This window comes from Ornithorhynchus anatinus, chromosome 18 (genome assembly GCF_004115215.2).
Source record: "Ornithorhynchus anatinus isolate Pmale09 chromosome 18, mOrnAna1.pri.v4, whole genome shotgun sequence".
Taxonomy (NCBI): domain Eukaryota; kingdom Metazoa; phylum Chordata; class Mammalia; order Monotremata; family Ornithorhynchidae; genus Ornithorhynchus; species Ornithorhynchus anatinus.
In genome coordinates, this window is record NC_041745.1 from 36,828,683 (window position 1) to 36,850,990 (window position 22,308).

At 42.1% G+C, this 22,308-nt stretch overlaps 1 protein-coding gene across 1 annotated transcript in view; it reads right to left on the reverse strand.

Annotated features, from left to right (window-relative positions):
• Positions 1-22,308, reverse strand: part of LOC100082803 (cytosolic beta-glucosidase-like) — a 53,613-nt gene that overhangs the window by 13,803 nt on the left and 17,502 nt on the right. The window contains exons 3-4 of the mRNA XM_007673226.3: positions 19,537-20,342; positions 18,253-18,376 (exon numbers count right to left, since the gene is read on the reverse strand). Coding sequence (XP_007671416.2) covers positions 18,253-18,376; positions 19,537-20,342 — 930 coding nt within the window. The remainder of the gene's footprint in view (positions 1-18,252; positions 18,377-19,536; positions 20,343-22,308) is intronic.

The following is a 22,308-nucleotide window of genomic DNA, read 5'->3' on the forward strand; positions in this document are numbered from 1 at the left end:
TAATATACAGTTGCAGTGAGTCTGCGATACGAGCTGCTTCACATCTTAATACCCAAAGTGAACAGTGTGAAGAGAAAAAAGTACAAAATCATGTAAGATTGCTGAACTTTGTACTTCCTATTTCTCTAATAAATAACTGACCACACCTAGGCCCTTTCATATCTTTACAGAAATTGAAATATGTCTTGGAGAAAGCTTACTAGAGTGAACTTTAATAGTTTGCCTTAGTACTCATTTCTTGATTCCCACTCTCCTGTCCTCTCTTACTGTTATTTCAATCTTTCAGTCACATCAGGCTCCTCGCTGTGATCCTTCCCTTCTGCTTTTGCCTACACTAATATCCATTCTTTGACCTCACTGCACCTTCCAGCTACCATCCCACTTCTCTCGGGAAGCAGCATGGTCTAGGGGAACAAAAAGCACAGGACTACAAGGACAGACAGCTGGGTTCTAATTCTTCCTCTTCCTCTTCTCTGCTATGTTACCTTGGGCAAGCCACCTAACTTTTCTATGCTTCAATTTCCTTGTTTGTTAAAGGGGGATTAGATGCCTGTTCTCCCTCCCACTTAGAATCCAAGTCCCTGCTGGTATGGGGACTGTGTCTGATAATATTGAATTTACATCAGCACTTAGCAAAATGGCACACAGTAAACACTTAACAGTACCACAGTGCTATTGCTATTCCTTTCTGCCATCCTTGTCTATTCTCCTTCCATGGATTGGTTACACCCACAGCCTCCACTTCATTTTACAAGTTCCCTTCTTGTCCCTCTACAATCTGGATTTCAACCTCTTCAGTGAATTCCTCTGGCAAACTATAATGGGTTGTGTTCTGTTCTGGCCTTCCTCTACCTCTCAGCTGCCTAGACACTGCACACAATCTTTTCCTCCTAAAACCACTCTCCGACCTCTATTTGCCACCCAATACTCCTGGTTTAGTTCCATCAGCTTTTCTTTAGTTTCCTTTGATGACTCTTCTTCCTCTCATCACACACACAACAACTCTGGGTGCCTCGACAAAGCTCAGTTCTTAGTCCTCCATTTTCTGATTCTATATTAATTCTTTCAGGAAGCTGACCCACTCACATGGTTTCACCTACCGATCCCATGGGACTGAGTCTCCAACATGCATCTTCAGCCCTGTCCTACAACCTACTTCATGATCCTCCCTGTTTGAGGGTGGTAGTAAGAGTGGAGAGCAAGGGGAGGAGCTTACTCCTTAAAAGACTACAATCTTCTTGAAGGTGGGTGCCTTATCTTTCACTTCTATTCTAGCTACCACAAAAGCCACTCAAGTGGAGATGATGATAACTTACTAGAGTGTCTTTAACTTGAGTTCCGAAATGACAGACTCCTAACTTCTTCTCCCCATCCTGAACTACCTTAATAATTATGGGTGGTTGACTTATCTGGGAAATTATGACTGGGCTAAGAATTTCATCCTAACAGGGATATCCTCTTGGCCTTTAAAATGAGTCACGTGAGACAAAGAGTAAAAAGAAAGCAAACTCCCTAACAGCAACGAGGCCTCATCCACACTACAGAAACTCTCTGGAGGATGTGGCAGTTCTCTGGAGAGTTTGATTTGAAGTAAACTATCTTCCCTGAGAATTTACTCGTCTCTTGAGAAACCAGCCAGTTCTGGGTTTTCAAAAGGGCACAATCTACCACAGCGTGGGCATTAAATATTCAACAGCAGCTGCAGCAAATTCTCCAGAGTTTGAACCTAGAAAGGACAAGCCAAAGGCTTCTCTGGTTCCATGAGCAACCCCCCCCCCACACACACAAAAACACCTGCCCCCTCCTCACTGTTTTCTACAGTAGTTCATTCATTCATTCAATAGTATTTATTGAGTAGTCCTATTGGGTTACCACCTCTGTCTCTGGAGAAAACTCCTTTTATGTTGAAGGAAACGTCTTCTGGAGGGAATTTATTTTTTAATGGCAAAAGGCACCATTAGTGAGGACAAAACACAGAGGCAAGCATGATTACAGTCCCCAATCCACTATGCTGGTAGTGTAGATAAGCTCTCACTATCCTGATTTCAAGAGTGCCAGAGCTCAAACAGTTCCACCTTGGGTTTTCAAAGCTATTTTTTAATTCCTATAAATGTCAAAGCATTATCATTCCTCTCAGTTTCTTCCCTCCTGCAAACAGCTGAATGAATTATTTTCACATTTTAAGGGTAAAATCTTCTCCCTGACTAATTTGTCACCACAGTATGCTCTCCCACCCTGAAACTCTATTCCCCTCCTTACCATAAAAATCCCAAAGATTTAGCATATGAAGGGTACAAAATCGTAGCACAAGTGAAATCCAATTCTTCACAAGCTCTTAGGATCTCAAAACCATTTCTTATTTAATTTTAATAGAGCTCATCGTGAATTACTGCTAATGCCGAAGCGACATTCCTGGCAGACTATCGCCTGCATATGCCTAAGCCAGAATCTAACTTGTAATGGCCAAAATGCACGGGGCCTGCATGAGTAAATTCCTTTGCACTCCTTCCATTAAAAGTCAGCATCTTAATCTGATTCTAGCTTTTAATACCCATTTCCATTTATTTCCCCTTTTTCACGGTGACCCAGAATGACCTGCCTTCATTGTAATGCTGGAGGGACCGCTTTAGGGAAGGAAGGGAACTCAAGAATACTAACGAAACAAGAAATACTTGCCAGGACCAACACCTACCTAAACACGAGCCATCGTGCTGGATTTGGAGGTCAAAAGGATGATTTTGTTTAAGAAGCGGTGTGGGAGAAAGGGGACCCCAATGGATGATCTACCTATCTTCAATTTTGGAAAAATGGATTCACCAAGGACTTCTGTCCCCTCCTCTGGATCATGACAACAGTGAGTCCACTTAGTGGATAGTCTCAGTAGGGATATCACCACCTGTATTGCGTACAGAGTACTGTCCTGAGTACTTCGTGAACCTAACAAAGAATTGTAAGTCAACATCTTGTCCCCTAAAGGAGCTTATGGTCTAATTATGAAGATAAGCAGGTAGGCATAAATTGAAGAAACAGTGGTCAACAGAACAAAAGAAGAGATATTTATAAGCACAAAAGAATAAATGTGTAAAAAGTCCACAAACAGCTCAGTACTGAGTAAGGGGGTTACAAAGAGGACAGTATGGCCGGCAGGGTGGGTGAATTGAAAACAGGCATCCCTGTTTTCCCATGTTCCCAAAACTGTGTCTGCTTTCTTGGTGTCTCCCTGTGTCTGGAGCAGTTCCAGGCACTCAATAATCTTCTGATGTAAAAAGGAATTTTCCCAGGCAGAAAAGAATCTTCCCAGGAAGGCAGGAATCTTCTAATGTCCATGGGAATGGCCTGCTGGGAGAATGTGCTTGAGCCCTCAGGAGGATGCATCAACTTGGGGAATGGGAGGCAACTCCCCTGCACCCCTGCTAGGCAATAGGCAAGAGCAGGAACCTCTGGTGCCCAGGGATAGGTTAAGGACAAATATATTGCAGTGGACTTTTCAGTTGGCCAGGCACACTTTGGCCACTCACTTTTGTCAGTGGGTGGGATGGGTGGGCATGGCCTAATGGAGGTGTTATTATTGTCAAGGGAGCAGGTGGGAGGGAATCTTCCAGCTGGCTGACAGGGATCCCAAAATTCCAGCAGTAATAGGGTGAGGTCTCCCTCCAGCCCAGGAGCAGAGCTAGGGGCTACAGACACCCTTCTCCAAGGAAGAGTTGATATTTTCTCACAGTTCTCCTTTATTTCATGTCTTTGGCAGGCTGACTGATGGCCAGCTAATTTGACTTTACTGTTCTATTTCTTGATATGCAAAGCAACCCTTGCAGTGTTAAATAGATTATAAGAACACTTTGAAAATTGTCCATGCTACCTACAGGGATTTCATGTTACTCTTCACTTGTGCCTAGGATCAAAATCAATCAGTCAGTCAATCAGTGGTATTTATTGAGTGTTTACTGTGTACAGAGTCCTGTACTAAGCCCTTGTGAAACTATAGTGCAACAGATTTGGTAGACTTGATCCCTCCCCACAAGGAGCTTACAGTCTATGTAATAATAATGATGGTATTTGCTAAGCACTTACTATGTGCCAAACACTGTTCTAAGCACTGAGGTAGATACAGGGTAATCAGGTTGTCCCACATGGGACTCACAGTCTTAATCCCATTTTACAGATGAAGTCACTGAGGTACAGAGAATTTAAGTGACTTGCCCAAAGTCACACAGCTGATAAGTGGCGGAGCAGGTATTAGAACCCATGACCTCTGACTCCTAAGCTGGTGCTCTTTCCATTAAGCACACTGCTTCTCCTGAGATGTGGTGATACAGACATTAAAAGAAATTATGAGTAGGAGAAATAGTAGAATATAAGAATATATAGATATATAGATATAAAACTACTGTGGTGTTGGGTGCATATCAAAGTGTTTAAGGGTTACTCAGCCAAATGTATAGTCAATCAAACTGACACAAATATTTTCAATCAAAGAGCAAGTGAACTCTTGCGAACACAAGTCACGGGAAAGAGGCACTAGTTCATCCTTTCAAAGAACACCTTTAATACTGAGAATAGGATTAAATGAGGCAATTCTGTCTGGATATGAAGCAATTATGCACACCCTGTAGGTTCTCAATCAACACTTGTTGGGTAACCGACAAATCCAATTAATGTGGAGTTGGATTTCCATATTATCTTCAAGAAATATTTCCTAAGGGTGCACTCTGTGCGTAGCACCATAGTAGTGCTTTCATTAGTTATGAGGATTCCTCTTGACTTACTCAGATGAAATGCAAACATGTTAAATGATGCCAAAGCATTTGACTGGGTTGAGCAAATCAGATCTCACTCTGTTTGGATTACTATTAAAAGTGACATTGATATTAATACCTATCTCCCCCTCTAGACTGTAAACTTGTTGTGGGCAGGGAAAGTGTCTTCTAACTCTGTTGTATTATACACTAGCTGTTCTGTACCTAGTAAGCACTCCGTAAAAGCCACTGATGGATTATGCTTTTTTAAAAAAAAGTACAAATGTGTTTACATTCAGTGACTAGATAAAGGGGGCCAAATTTTCCAACACTGATGTGCTGTTGACCCAATCAATCAATCGTTTGTATTTATTATTGAGCACTTACTTTGTTCAGAGCATTGTACTAAGCACTTGGGAGAGTATAACACAACAATATGAGACACATTCCCTGCCCACAACAAGCTTACAGTCTAGAAAGGAAAACAGACATTAATATAAATACATAAATTACATATATGTACATAAGTGCTGTGGGGCTGGAGTGGGCAGGGTGAATAAAGGGAGAGAGTTAGGGTGTTGCAGAAGGGAGTGGGAAAAGAAAAAATGAGGGCTTAGTCAGGGAAGGCTTCTTGGAGAAGATGTGCTTCGATAAGGCTTTGAAGGTGGGGCTGCAGGGATATGAAAAGGGAGAGTGTTCCAGGTCAGAGGCAAGAGGTGAGTGAGAAGTCGGTGTCAAGATAGACGAGATTGAGGTACAGTGAGTAAATTAGCATTAAAGGAGCGAAGTGTGTGGGCTGGGTTGTAGTAGAAGAGTAGTGAAGCGAGGTGAGGTGAGGTGAGTGGCAGAGCCCAAGCCTCTCCTACGGTTATCGACATTAAGCTAGGACTTCATAATAAACTAGAATTAGACCTTCACTTGGTGTGACCAGCTAACTATGAAGTGTTTTGACTGTGAACAACTACGTAATACCATAGAACCCACTGGTTTGAATTGATAACTCTGATCTGATGCCCATGTGAAGGAACAAGGCTTGTGACCACATGAACCAGGTTATTAAATTATTTCAACACTGAGAAGCAATGTGGCCTAGTAGATAGAATACAGGCCTGGGAGTCAGAAGGACCTGGGTTCCAATCCTGTCTCTGTCACTTGTCTGCTATGTGACCTTAGGCAAGTCACTTAACTTCTCTCTGCCTCAATTACCTCATCTGTAAAATGAGGATAAGTTTGTGAGCCCTATGTGGGACAGGGACTGTGTCCAACCCAATTACCTTGTCTCTACCCCAGCACTTAGAACAGCGCCTGGCACATAGTAAGCGCTTAACAAATACCATTATTATTATTATCAGATTATTAGCCACCATGTACAGTGGAGCTAGTTCCGGGGTTTTTGTTTTTAACTCTGAATTTACTTCAGTTTAAATTGCGCAATTTACAATAGGTAAGAGAATGAAGATTCCAGTCTACAGCAAAAAAGTCATCTCTCCATGGGTCAAGATGAAATTAAACCAGTTGTGGTGCCTAGTAGACCCAGATCATCAGCCAAACATATGACATCAGCTTTGTGTGAGATGTGAAATAAAAACAAGGAATAGCATCCTTCTGACTGATCACTGAGGACAGATACCAGGGCTGTTATTGGGGAACAGAAGATAGATGTGGGGTTGAATGCGATTTCATTTAGAATTTTCTGTCTTTAAATTGGGTTGGTGGCAACTGGGCAACAAACTGGGAATCAGGTCTATAGAAATCAATCATATTTACTGAGTGCTTACTATGTGCAAAGTACTAAGAGCTTTGGAGAGTGTGATTCTTCAGAATTATTAAAAGCTAAGGGCTGGAAAGAGTGTGACCTAGTAGATGGAACACAGGCCTGAGAGTCAGAAGGACTGGGTTGTAATCCCAGCTCTGCCATTTATCTGCTGTGTGACTTTGGGCAAGTCACCCAATTTCTCTGTGCCTCCATTACCTCATCTGTAAAATGAGATTACTATGAGCCCCATGTAGGACATGGACTGTGTCCAACTTGAAGAGTTTGTATCTACCCCAGTGCTTAATACAATGTCTGGCCCACAATAAGCATTTAACAAATACCATAAAAGAGAAGAGAAGAAGAATCCCCAGTGGGAAGCAGGTCTACCTACGGGACAGGATACATCTGTCTCTTCGGGAAAAGATGTTTACCACTGGCCTAGAGTGAGAAGCAGTTCTCTTAAATAGCACTCAGGCATAAAGCATGGAAAAAAATGAGAAGTGAAAGATGTCGACTTCCAATAAAACCCTTTCATTTGTGGGCTGATAAACACATTTCAGATGCTGTTAAAGCTTTTAATTGTTTTAATAATGAATCGAGGGGGTGGAGAGCCAGAGGCAGGCATTGTGAATGTTCTTAAGTTGGAACATTTTTGTATTGACCTAATTCATTTGTTCTACTCTCTGGTCCTAGGCAATGCTTGTGGAAATGTCAGGTTTTGTTACAGAAGCAAATTCACTAAAATATGGTAATTGACCGATTGAATGTACAAAAGTTCAAAATCATGGTTCCCGGCAGATTTAAAATAGCTATATATCCCTTAAACAGTATTATCAAGCATGGCACATGTTTGATAGAAATAAAATAGCTGTAAACTTGCAGTGGCTTGCCTTGCAGTGGAAATTGTAACTTTGACTCTCTTGATTTTAAGGTATTAAAATTCTCAGACATAGTGCTGATTTAACAGAGCAGAGGCCCAACCAAGAAAAGAATAGCGGGACAATCAGCTTCAGGGGTAGGAGAGGAGAGTTTAGATGAAGAAAGATGAAGAAAGAAAGGAGATGTGGTAGGGGAAGGAGGAAATGTAGGAAATCTAAGGGAAGGATAATAGGATATTACATAATGGGGAAGAAAGGGTGATGGTACGGGAAAAAATGGAAAAAAATGGAGGCCAAAATGTAAAGAAGAGAAAACACCCAAAGTCTATGCACTTGAAAAGTGTTGTTAATGTCTTCAAATTGACATGGCCTTTTTTAAAACCTTCCCAATCGGTTTCAAATCAATGATTTAATTTCCTCAGCACAATCAATCAATCAGTGCTACTTACTGAATATTTCCTCTGAGCAGAGCACACTATACAAAGCACTTGGGAAAGTACAAAGATAGTAAACACAGTCCCTTGCCCGCAAGGAGATTACAGTCTACAGCAGAAGTTTATAGTCCCTACAAAGTAGGGGGAAACATTTTGCATTTTGAGGAAGTAGAGGCACGGAGAGGTTACGTGACTTGCCCAAAGTCACCCAGGAGATCAGGGCTACCCTGTATCTCCTGATAAGACCCTACCCTGTTTTCCCAAACCCACAAATTGAATCTTGTGTGATTTCAGCCAAGACTTTTCAAACTAGACCAAGGCATGACTATGGGGAACTCATAGTCTAATTTCCAGGAGTAGATCATTTGCCAGATCTCTGCCGCTCCCTGCCAACTCTAACACTGAGGAAGGAGGAATCTTTGACATCCTTTGCCTAGGGCTTTCCCCCCCATCTATAACAAACTTCAGGAGCTATTTTTTGCACTAACAGAGACTTTTTGCCAGACGCTCCCAAAGCAAACAGCTTCAGAGCAGGCAAATAAATTACTTCCCCAACAGTGGCTAAGACTTGTGTGTGTACAACCGCTGAACAGGATCCACACTGAGCAAAGTTTTCGGGTCAAGAGCCAGTCTAAATTAGGGCACTATTTCTGGAACCCGGCTAGCTAAATCCCTCAGTCGAATACAGTATCTTACTTATCGAGAAGAGATTGATATTAAAATCTAATTTAAGGAAGGAAGTTTAAAATGACTGCTGAATTTAGCTGAATTAAGACACACGAGCAGGTAGCTGACGATCACATTTAATGCTTTAAAATATGATAGATTAGATTCCTTTGCCCATGTTTTAAAATGTGATTTTTATTGCCCATGGTGGTGACTGGAAAAGAGTTGTTCAGCTGGGGATTTTACACTAACTCTTTGACCTGGTGCAGTGCATTAAATTTTCCATGGAAAGGTTTTAAGTTTTATGCCCTCTATTGAGATATTGTTTGACTCGAATCTGAGATGACCCTTTTGAACCTAAGAACTTCAAGTGATAACTCACAAGATGGATATAAGAGAAGTATTGTTCATTTTCAAGATGGCCCAAAAAAAGGTGAGATGCTTGGCTTTTACAGTCCAGAGACCGAGAATTTGTGAGTTGAATCAATATTGATAGAGACTATTCTTTTAAAAAGCAGGAACTAATGTTATGCCCAGATGATTGAGTTGTTCAAATTTCAAATCAAATAACTAGAGAAGAGCAAGGAGAGCCCAAAAGGGACATTAATTTTGATATCTCATGGTTTATTTTGTAGGCCGAGAAGTTGTCAAAAGTTCTATTATAAAAAAGTGAGTGAATCTTCTCCTGGAAATAGTATCTCCCTAGAGTTAATTTCTGTACCAAGATGTTATAGGAGGCTGCAAGATTTGTTAAAATTAGTGTTTGGTCTTTGCTAAAAACCAGGGTTCAGAATTAGAAGAGATGAATTTCTCTCCTGTCATGTCATTTTTATATAATTGTTCTTATGAGAGGAAAATTTGTTACCTCTTTTCACCAAGAAAACAATCAAAATGTCAAGTTAAAAAAAAGACACAATTCACATTAAGTTTGGTTGAAAATAAAAGTTAATATAAAAGCATATAAATATAAGGCACCAGTAAGAGTTGTTTCAAAATCAGATCAGGAAGATCTAAACCCTGATGTTTTCCAGTGGATTGTTTTTTTTCTCAAAAGATAATTAAAACGTGTAGCCAAATTCTATTTTTTGTGTTTTCTTCCTTTTCTTCAAGGACTTTTGTTTCTTAAAAAGAGTGTATGGGTTCCCTCTTGGCCTAGATTGCTATCTTCCTTTCTGAGAGGCCACATAGGCCCCTTAGAACGTTTTATATGCTTCATTTCACTCAGCCTGTATTTAATCAGCTGAGAAATAAGGTTGACCAACACCATTTTTTCTTCTTTTCCTCAGACCTTGATTATCAAGAAATCAATCGATTCTATTTTATTCACCCCTGACTGGACTTGCCTCATGCCTCGTGAATCAATCAGTGGTATTTATTGAGAACTTACTGGGTGCGAAGCACTGTAATGAACACTTGAGAGAGTAAAATACTCTAGAGGTCATAGATGTGATTCCTACCCCTCAAGGAGTTTATAATCAAGTGCTTCAGAAAAAGCACTTTGGATCACAGTGAATTGGTTTGAAACCCTCAATCCACAGAAACCAGAAGTGATCCTTCCTTATACTTGATAATATAGTAGAGAGATATTTTAGGGGTATTTAAAGGCCCAACCTTAACCAATGAGTGGATATCAAGGAGATTGATGATTACATGATTCTTCTAACCACTCTGCTGTCACTGGTGGATAATGGAGACAGAAGAAACTACTCTGACATGTGCTATTGGTATGACCCAGGATGGCGAGGCATATGTCCTTCAAGGCCTTCACAAAGGTTGGTGAAGTTGGAGTTTGAAGAGAGATGTGTGCCTACAAATCGACACTCAGTATGCGTCACCCCCAGCACACTTCAAAGATGTAGATACTATGATTTTGAGGGGCTGTCCAGGAGACCCCAGAGCTATCCCACTGTAAGCTCATTCAAGATAACTACCTGAGCATTCCACTCACATCACGAAGAATCTCTTGTTTAGGACCAATTACTAAAATTAATTATGCAGTCTCTTAACTTGGCCATCTTCAGGGACAAATGGGTGGCGCTTTATTTTGTTTTTCACTTTTATTTAGACTTTTTCAATATATGAGTGCCCTGAGCCGTGATGAATGAACACGGAAATTGATGTGTGCCCTACTTGGAACTATGATTTCTTTTTTTAGTTTTTATTTTGCTATGCACTGAGGTGCCAAGGTAAATATGGCCATTTGTGCAAGGTCTCTTTGAAAGACATTCCTAGTCATGGATGCTGAGTTTCCAAACTGAAAAAAAGGTCAAGAAAAGAATACCGGTTTAAAACAACAGCTGAATGTGGATAGAAGAACTGTAGAGATGTTAGAGAGGGCCCAAGAAGAGATCTCTCAGCAAACCAAGATTGGACTCTAGCCTCGGCTGGGCATTTCATTTTGTAAGACACAAGAAAAAGGGACAATAATGTAGATGGTCTAAGACAGGGAACCACTAGTGTAAACACTCAAATGTAAAGACCTGCTTCCGGAGAAATTCTGGAAGACGAAATAGCACGATCAGCCGCAACATCAAGAAGAAATGCATCGATCTGCCTGTCTAGGTAGCTATCACTTTTTTATCTATATTATCTGTGTCCTGGATGGTGCTATTAATGGTGAGATTTATTCACATGTGGATATAGTTGAAAGAACCAACGGGTGGCCAATGCTTACAGAAGTCCCTGTTCAACTCGTGATGGTATTCTCCTGTCATCCATCCTCTTGAACATCATCTCTACCCAACGTAGTATTGTAATGAGCTTTGCTTTGATATTGACATAAGAACTTGATTTAATAGACAATTATTATCATAACACATTCCATATACATCGTGCCACTGTTGAAGATGTTCCTCCTTCTACTTTTGAACCTGCTGTTTATAAACTACCAGGTTTGGTAGAAAATGATTTTATGTTCATCTTGTCCAGGCCCTTCATGGGTGCAGAGATTTCAGTCTTGTGCCCTTCTCAATCTGCACCTATCTGAAAAATGACCTTATTCTAGGATCTCATTGTTTGTGCTACGGGCTGTCTCTTACACAAAGCCTAGGGATTTCTATATCTTTTACATGATACTCTCTAGGCACACCACCTCATCTTCTTCTGGTAATGGTAAGAACTAAGATGATGGATATGAGTCAGCAATAGTGGAGGAGAAGAGACAGTTGGGGGATTTATGTTGCCCATGTACCCCTAAAGCGGGTCACCACCGAAACAAGACTTTGGAATGCAAGCAAGGGCACTTAGTTAACATATTTCAGATTGCTTCCCAAATATTTCCTGATTGCAGCCACCATCTAAGCCACCCAACTCCCACCTCAAGTGACTTTTCTGTTCCACTCAGTTCATGGAAAGCTTAAACACAGCTCTCTGGGGGCAGGAAATGGGTCTACCAACCATATTGTATTGTACTCTCCCCAGTGCTTAGTACAGTCCTCTGCCCAGAGTAAGTGCTCAATAAATACCATTGATTAATTGATTGGATTGGAAATTCTGGAATCACTCAGAGAAGAACGGCCCTTAGTTACACTGATGAAACTGCTGAAAGATTCAGATGTGTGACATGAGATATCACAATCACATAGGAAGTTGAATAGTAAGCACTCTATTTTGCTCTGATGCTTGGAGTGTCACACGCACACATATCCTGCACTTAATTTTCAACTCCAGTGATGTCAAATTTTATATCACTGGACAATGTTCTACTGGTTGGGTAGCAGAATTAATTTACAGGATTCAAGTTTCTGTTGTGAATGAAAATATCAGTAGGGATTCCTAACGGTAGAGTGATGCAGAATTTGTTTTCTTCACACTTAAGTCCAGTTAGTCCATGGCATTTGGCTTATTCTCCAAATATAGTCTATATTCATATTCATGTCTTCTTGTATGTGTTCACCTAGAGCACATTAACAGTGTTTAGTAGCTCCTGGATGATTGATTCAAGAATTTTCACTGATGCTCATAAACTGTAAAGTTGGAGGAGTTTCCCAGGGGACTGGATGTATATTCTAACACCAGTTTCCAGGTCTCTTGTATCCTCAGGCATGACTACATGGAATAAATTGAATATGACTAGGTACCCAACTTACTAGACCAAATGAGTTTCCAAAACTATTTTCAAGGTTAATGTATCCATACATATATTCACAAAAAAAACCTCTCTATATAACAGAGACTACTATCTCATCTTCTTTCTTTCTTACTCCTTTACTGAATTACCCTCTTGCCGGTTTCACTAGATTCACCCCAGACCATATTGTTGTCTGTCATTTGCATGTAATGGTTTTCTTCCATCTGTCCTCCAATCACAAAATCCTCTACCTGTTGTTCACAGCCCCAGGCAAAGAGGGAGATGGATCGTGCCCCACTGGAACAAAGGTGAAGCAGATTTGATCCCGCTGGGCTCTAAGGGAGCTGAGCAATTAGTGGTTTGGCAGTAGATAAAGTTGCAAACTTACACTCGATTCTATATCTTTTTGAAAACAAGTGTTTATATGGGGGAAGGTAGCCTCTCCACACAGCTTCTATCTTACCTTCTGAACTTGGAAGGGATTTTAAATGGTTGGTTGCTTTTCAGAAAGGTAAATGTGTTCACCTGTAAGATGCTATTTCGGGTTTGGAGAAAAAGATGCTCATTTTTGAACAAGCGGTCACTTAACCCAATCTGTCCAGTTAAATGGCTCGATTTTCCATGACCCGAGACTGGGAGAGGCAGATAGCTGCCAGATAGACATTACTTTGGAAAAATGGATGTATTTCTCTTTTCTGTCCTAGTGTTGGAGTAGAGCCCTGACAGCAGTGGGATCATTTTGTGCTGAGCATTTTCTGGTTGTGGAGAATCCTACGGCCAAGATTTACAACCTTCTTGTTATAATGTATCAGTTTCAACACTTTCAGTGAAGTCTTCAATAACCACACTGACATCTTGCTGTGGGGTTTTGTCATTAAAAGCCTAAAGCTGGTCATTAGCAACCCTTCTCTGCAATCACATACTGCTGTGCTAACTCAGGCATAGATCTGGACTGGCATGTGGGGTTGCTTTGAAAGCTCCTGAAATCCCATCTACAGAACAGTCTATGTTTAACTAGAGGAAGGGGGAAGGGAAATCTGGAAAAGAAATATACCAACTACTCTAGATGTAAAGGTCCTTGAGGGAAGGGAAGATGCCTACCAACTCTGTTATATTGTACTCTCCCAAGTACATAGTACAGTGCTCTGCACACAGTAAGCACTCAGTAAGTTTGATTGATTGTTTGATTTACTGAACTATCCATTTCTCTCATTTTTCATAGTTTTGTCTCCTCATCTTTCTTTGGAGAGTGCAGGCCCAAATTTTGCCACTAAATCTGCGTGGCATCTCTAGAATCAGTAAATTCAAGCTCTGATTAGTCTGAACCATATGAATTCCTTGGGGTCTTTCAGTGACAGGAGGCTTTACCCCCATTGTATTCCTCATGGAAAGCATTTCAGAAAGCATTCCCCACATACAGGAATCTTTTCTTGAGGCTTTTTGAGTCCATGTGATACACTTCCAGAACAACTGCAGGTAAAGGTGGAGCATTCTGGGAGAGATGGACCCATGGCATCACTATGGTTCGGACATGACTCGAATCATAAGACAACAACAACATGGTGCCCAAATAGCTCAGAAACAATATGAACATATTAAAGCCAAACACTCCACTTTTCCAAAACTACTTCCTGCAACTGAGAAGGTCACTAGGCCATGACAACTCCTTCGGTTGTCTGCTGTGTGACTTTGGGCAAGCGAGCATGGGCTTTGGAGTCAGGGCTCATGAGTTCGAATCCCAGCTCTGCCACTTGTCGGCTGTGTGACTGTGGGCAAGTCACTTAACTTCTCTGTGCCTCAGTTCCCTCATCTGTAAAATGGGGATTAAGACTGTGAGCCCCACGTGGGACAAACTAATTCCCCTGTGTCTACCCCAGCGCTTAGAACAGTGCTCGGCACATAGTAAGCGCTTAACAAATACCAACATTATTATTATCACTTCACTTTTCTGGGTTTCAGTTGCCTCATCTGTAAAATGGGGATAAGGGTTGCGAGGCCCAGGAGGGATATGGGCCGTTTTCAACCCAATGAGTTTGTATCTACACCAGTGCTTAGTATAGTGCCTGGAACATAGTAAGGACTTAAGAAATACCATTTTAATTTTTAAAAAAGCTCATAAAATACCACTGATGATGATGTCAATGATCCTATCTTGCCATTAATGTTCTCCCCAGCTTCACTGCACCTTCCATCTTCAAAGTCCATCTAAAATTGCATATCCTCCAGAAAATCTGCCCCGATTAATCTCTCACTACCCATCCTATTTCCCCAACTATTGCCACTCCAGCACTTCACATCACCTTTAGCACTTGGGTACTCAAATCCCAGTCCTCCATGCAGCACATATATAAATATCTTTAAACTCTGTGACTTCCTCCATCTGCAATTTATTTTAGTATCCAGTTTCCCCTAACAGAATGTAAGCTCCATAAGAGCATGGATTGAGTCTACTCATCTATTGTGCCTCCCAAGTGTTCGGGACAGTGCACTGTAGGGAGTAAGCAAGCACTCAATAAATACTATTGACTGATTGATTATCTCTAAGACTCTGTGGATGATGCTCAAAGTTTATTGAGTGGGAAGAGTTTCCCAGAGGTGCAGTAGCATATTCTAACACTTGTATTTGGATCTCTTGTTGCTTCTTCCAGCATGGTGTGTAGAATAAATTGAACAGTACCAGGTCCACTATGCACCCTTGCCTTAATCCACTGGCACTTGGATTAGACTTGGCACTCTTGATGCTGTCCCACCCAGGCATGCCATCATAAAGTAGCTTCTGAACCTTGAAGAACTTTTCAGGGCAGTCAAATTTGTTAAGTAATTCCCAGTGCCCTGATCTACTGATGGCATCAGTAAATATCCCACCTTTTAAGCTCTTCTCAAGGTTGCATCTGCATATCTATCCCAGTCTCTTGGAGAATAATGGCCTGCATATCACTGGCACAGGATCTATGTCAGAAAGAGGGTCTAATGGTTTATCGATCGTATTTTTCAACCAATCATACTTACTGAGCGCTTACTCTGGGCAGAGCACTGTACCAAGCACTTGGTAGAGTACAACATAACAGAATTGGTAGACACATTCCCTGACTACAACGTTATGAAATAATATGTATTATCAAAAGAGTCACGTAGCCAAAACTCTCAGGCATTCATCCACTTGCCAAGTTATTTCTTCTGATGTCAGCATTTTGACTTTATATTCATCCTGGCAATCTCTCAATAGTAACATTGTAATGAGGTCATCTTTCCTTCTCCTGTTAGGGAATTCAGCTTGCTCAGTAGCCTTCAAACTCACACTCCGAGCATCACCAGTAACAGCAGGTATATTAGACAATGAAGGTAAGTCTCAGGGGGATACATGGGTGCTTGTCAACACACCACCCCTATTCTGAGGAAAATGCTTTGGAAAAGTGATTAGTCAATCGGAGTTTGTCAAGGGATTCCAGACGTCGAGAGGTAACTTGAAAGTGACAAACATAATCTTAAGCCTGCCATTTTTACCAACCTATATAATCAACTCCCAACCCCAAAACAGGAAGCCTTATTAAACACCACCAGAATCCCTTTCTGACAAAAATGGCATTTCATTTTCAATTATTATCATCTTCGTCTCATGAGGAAACAGCAGTGTTGGCTTGTTTTTGCTCCTCAGTTGAACCGCTGAGGGGTTTTGTCTAAGGAGGTAAGTGGGGTGCCCAGGAGAATGCCTTTCGGTGCCAATCTTTAAACATGCTGTTGGAGAGAAAGTTTTGTTCTCAGAAATCACACATCCAACATCCATCTGATTCCATGGTTCTTTGGGAAATACTTGTTCTCAGGACTTCCACGCATGTCTTTCATGGACTGTTATTATTTTTAAGGATTCCCATGGTTACTTTTTAACTTTGGTGCTCCGGATGAATGCTAGCACCAAGTAATCCTCACAAGAGCCTTGCAAAGGTGTTAGCATTGGCAGTGGTGTCTGCCATTTTGTAACAAGTTTGAGTTTAGGAAAGGAAGGAGGTACCTAAGGTCCCATAATGCAGTCAAACACACAGAGTAGGTTGATATGCTGCTCCACACTCTTCCAGGCTATTATGAATGGAGGTTAGGATTAATAGATGGTGGCACAAACATGCGCCCTCCGCTGGCTCCCCATGCCAGCTGTGAAATCCTATCCACTTAAGTTCTGGCCTGTAAATCGTGATCAATAGGGGAACCGGACATTAGGCTGGAAAACAAGAGTCCTGATTTCTATTTCCAGCTCTGCCAGCATGATCTTGGATGAGTCATTCAGCTTTCAGCATCCATCTCTAAAATGGGATCGGGCAGACCTACCACCTACCTACCTCCCAGGAATGTAGCCTGCACTGATTAATGAGATAAGGAAAGGATTTTGAGCAGTTTGAATTAAAAAAATAACTTCAGAAATGGTAGATTATCTATGTGCCTTTGGATCCACCCTATTGTAAACATACACTCCTTTTAGGCAGGAACCGTGCCTACCAACCATGATATATAGTTCTCTCCCGAGCACTTAGTACAATTTTCTGCACACCGTAAGTGCTCAGTGAATGCCACTGATACATATGTACAGTGCCTGGCACATGCTTAAGCGCTTAACAACTATCATTAAAATAAAAAGTTGGGCTGACTCTCAAGCCCGTGCTCCGTCCACTAGGTCACGCTATACGGCTAAGCTGTGTACACAGAGAAACAGACCGCTCTGTGGGCTGTTGGTTAAGCCGTTCTCAACACTGATAAGCAAAAGACAACCAAAGGGAATTTGCTACCTGACAATGGAGCAAGGCAGCATTTCAACTTTTTACATTTCAGCAGCCCTTCCTGCAAACTCAGGTGTGCCACTTGAGGCGAGCAGCAGAGAGACCCAAAGCAGGATCAATCATTCAAAAAGAAGGGCAGCCTCTAGAGAGTGAGTCTTTCTGAGCCTGGACGAAGGAGACAGACAACTCTTTTTAGTCAAGACCTGTGGGTTTTGCCCCTAGAGGTAGAGATGACTAAACTGATCAAAATGAGAATGTTCAAACAAAGAAAAGAAGGGTCACTTGAAATTGGGCAGAAGAAATAGTGCATGAACTTCACAACCAATTGCCAGGGAGGGGAAACAGAACTAGAAATGAGGACTACCAGGAGAAGATGGCCGTGTCCCATTTGTTTTCCCTCATGATGAGCATTCCAGGGGAATAAGTCGTCGGAGAAGACATCAATATTTTAAAATACAATCACATCTTCTATGTGGGAAAAAAATGCTTCTTACTGAGCTAACAGGGTGCAGTTTCCTTAAGGTAAAATAGGACTGTCATTCTGCAGCCTATTGCTCAAATATTTAATTAAAATGTTCCTTTTCACTCTCTGCCAGTTCATTTCTTGGCATGTAGGGTATAAAAATATGCAAACAAACACGCCATAGTTGGCAAATACTAATCTTTTTGAATAAGTAATGGATTCCCCCCCTCCTCTACAAGTTGCAAGGAATAAATGTTGAAAAGCTTCATTTTCTAGTTGATTCTAGTCCAAGATGTTGAAGCTAGAATAAAATGACTCACCTTCCTTTTTTTTTCCCTAAACACTTCTTTCTAATCGCATTGCTTTATACTGATTTACATGAATTTCAGCTTCAAAAATCATTGGTCTTTGCTGAATGCAAATAGGCATGTAGGAAAATTATATTAAGTTTGCACAATTGATCTTTCATCATTTCAAATGGTACCTTTGAACACTTCCTGTAAAGACTGTCTGAAATACTCCCAGCGCTGAGGGTCATCAAGTGGAGCAGGGTCACCTTGGGAAAACCCATTCTCGGTGATGTAAATTACAGGGTTATTATACGTATCCTAGAACAAGAGAGCAGAAGTTTTATTCAGAACAGATGCAGGAAAAGCCCATAAAATCAGGTGCATTACCCTCTATCTTCTCTAAGCTACCACCCAAAACTAGTTTTCATCAAATTGCACTGACCCTATTAACTTAATTTTCCATGAGCTGACCTTTTATGACTAACAGTGGAAAAGCAAAACTGTGCAAATACCCATGAAGACAGTGAAATGACTGTTATTTTAATGAGAATACTGAAATATCCTCCCTGCATCAGCATCTGCTTATTATTGATGCTCTTTAACCCCTTAATGCTGCCAGAGGCTCAGAGTCCCTTCCCAGCAGGGGAGAGCGGGACTCCTTGCAATTTGCAATTGTCATTTCAGCTCGGCATGCTCTCTCTGACATAAATGAAAACCCGCCATGTGTTCAAGGTTCTCGAGCAGGACTACCTTTAAAAAAGCCCGCTCTGGGCTCTATTCTTCCTTGGGGTTGTTAAGCCATTCGGGTGGCACACTGACCTCTGCAGGCCTGCAGAAAACATGTAATGCTTCCAACTAATTCATTCAATAGTACTTATTGAGTGCTTACTATGTGCGGAGCACTGTACTAAGCGCTTGGAACGTACAGTTCAGCAACAGATAGAGACAATCCCTGCCCAGTAACGGGCTCACAGTCTAAACTAATCTACTGCCAGGGAGTGAAGGTTCTCTGGGGAGAATCCAGCTCAGCGACAGCCTTGTAAATGCTTTTCAAAAATCAATGAGGCGCTGAGAAGTCACTTAGCCTCGATGCCTTGTGTTGGTCCTGCTCAAATTTTCCTACACAGCCACTGCCATTTCTTTGTGGTCCCTAGGTCCTCAGATATGCCTATAGAAGACAGCCTCAGGGTGCCCCCCAAACTGCAGATGCCCATCATCCCTAGATCTTCAAATCTACCTACAGAAGACAGCCTCGGGATGCCCCCCAAATTGCAGATGTCCATTAAGGCAACTGCCTGATCCTATCCTACTCAGGGAAAGTCAGAGTGTGTGAGCAACCTCGAACCTCTGTCACTACAATGAATCCCAGGCACTTCCCACTCTACCCTTTCCCTCTTCCAGGCAACCCCCCTCATGCGTACATGGAGGTGAAGGGGGCAGATAATAGGGTTGAGGGGAATAGAGGGGAGTGACATCACCTTGATGTATTTCAGAAGTTTACGTAAGCCCCACGGAACTACGTAGATCCATGAACTCCCATCCAGTTTGGGCCAGGACGGGTCAGGCAAGAGTTCCGCCTCTACATCCCGTAAGCAACTGAGTTCTCCCTCTGTATTGGCTCTGGCCTTCGCCAGGCGAGATGTGTAATACTGCAGAGCAAAAAAGTCAACGGAGCCTTTGATCATTCTCTTTTCCTCCTCGGTAAATTCTGGGAGTCTTGACGCTGGAAGGCCTTGCTTCTGACTCATGGCGGCTACCTGCGATTTTACCAGGGTGGGGTAATCACCGTCGATGAACAGGGGCTTGGCAAATGAGTCCAAAAAGAAGGCCAGGCACCGTGCTGCTGCTTCCCGATCGGCCACAGAGCTGGGATCCGCTGGCTCCACCCACGGGGACTGTAGGGCTATAGAGACAAGGCCCTTCTGGGCTTCCCTAAACAACGAATCATAACTGTGCCAGGCTTTGGCATGGGCCTTCAGCATATTATGAGCAGCCTGATAAGCTCCATACCCGGGATGAGGCACACCCGGAGGCATCTTGCCGACTTCGTACGCCAATCCGGCTAAAACGCTGGGCTCGTTTATCGTAACCCAGAGTCTGACTCGGTCGCCAAAAGTGCTGAAGCAAAACTGGGCATATTTGTCAAAAAACTCAACTATGGCTTCCGCTCTCCAACCGCCTTGGTCTTCTAAATGCTGGGGTAGGTCAAAGTGATAGAGGGTCACCAGGGGAGTAACACCATTCGCTAACAGGTCGTTGATGATCTTGTTATAATAATCAATTCCTAGGGAATGGACAGAAGATTGTAGTTATGAAGAAAGTAGCCTTTTGAAAACAGGTTTGGAGCCACCTGACATAGTCTGTCTTAATGGTGAAATCTAAAAGATTTAAAACTCAGGAGAGGTTCTGGCTCAACGGGCTCATTTTTTTTTAATTTTTTTATCCTTTCATCTCCCCTCCACTACATGCACTTCACTTACCCTTTTGCACGTGCTCACTTCTTTGGAATTGTGTGGAATTATCCCCTAATGTTTTTCACATGCTAAAGGGAAAGATGCATGAACTATGACATACCCTTATTAAATATATTATATATATTGAATTATTAATATATTATATTACCTATCTCCTTGAGGGGGAACATGACTCATTAGAAAAGAGCAGAGGATTGGGAGTTAAAGGGGACTAACTAGGAGTTAGGAGCTAGGAGTTCTAATCCTGGCTCCACCACCTTTCTGTTGTATGACTTTGGGAAAGTCACTTAACTTCTCTGTGCCTCAGTTTTCACTTTGGTAAAATGGGAATTAAATTCCTGTCCACCCTCCCACTTAAATCGTGAGCCCCATGTCACAGGGATTGTGCTCTCCTCTGATTTTAGTGCTTTTACCCCAGGGCTAGCACAGTGCTTAGAACTGGGAAGTGCTTAACAAATGCCATCGTTATTATCTATCCCTACGTGTATATGATATTACAAAACAGAACATATATTTCTTTAGTATCTCTCAAAGTAGACTTCAGGATAGGTTTCCTTGCTCTTCTCACAAATGAAAATTAATTGCACAACCTGTGCCAGAATGCAAGTACAAAATTCTCCCTCAATGTAAATTAATTTCTTTAGTAATTCTCCTGGAAAAGCAAATTTGGATTTTTTTTCTGCAAATCCCTCCACATCCTACCCCCTTCACTGGTCTTCAGAATCCTTGCTTACTAATGCTTCAGAGCAGAGATATGCTTATCCACCGGGCCTTTAAATTCACTTCCTTTGAGGCTGACAGATTCTGAACCTTTTAGCTGGAGTTTGTCATCTGTCCTTTTAAAAAGAGCATAGGATATACTACTATTAATAACTAACCCATGCACTGCAATTCAATCACAGCAGGGGTTGACCGGTATGATCCTTATCCTCCAATGAAGCAGGGGTGAATAAAAATATTCTCCGGAAGTCAGCTGCTGACTCAGGCACCGTGGCAGGGCACTACAGCATGTCTTAGTAATTTACCTCACACAGGTGAGCACTTCCCTTCCGGAGGGTGTAATTTATCCACGCTGGTTCACGGTAGGCTCAGGGCCACCATTTGCTATGAATTCCACAGTAGGCGTCAGTTGTGGTTATGTATGTCTGGAATCTTCAAAGAAAGAACAATGGGACGCCTTCATTTTTTAGCATTTTCATTCAAGGTTAAATGAAATCCCAAACGATTTGACAAGATGTCTTGGAAGTCACTGAAGGAGTGGAATTTGTGGAGAGCTGAACTGGGCAACCTCTTGGCCACTAGGGTTAAGAGGCTCTGTCTCCTCTGGGCTTTGCCTTCCTCTCGACTAGCAGGATCACCTGCTCTGACAGGGAATCAGTCAATCAGTCAATCAATTTATTGAGCATTATGTGCTGAAGTGATCAAGTTCGCATTTGTCCCATACGGAGGGGGACAAGGAAGGACTTACATAGTGGGAATGGCCCCTTTCCCAGCTGGATCCTAAAACCAAGCCCTTGGGATCGATCCTGTGAGGTGAAGGCTCAGGGAGCAGTGGCAGCTATTTCCATGTGACCCTTTTTCCCCATCAGGGTGGGAGCCTCACTCCTCTGGGATCTTAAGCTCCCAACCCAAACCTCCAGGGTACCCTGACCCTCTGAGGTCCTTTTTTGGCCCGTGTTTTTCCAATCCCCACTCAAACCCCTCTTTCAAAAGGACTGGGGGGGAGGGGGGCGCTCCTTCCGCAATCCTCTTCCATGATTGGCTGTGTTCCAGGTG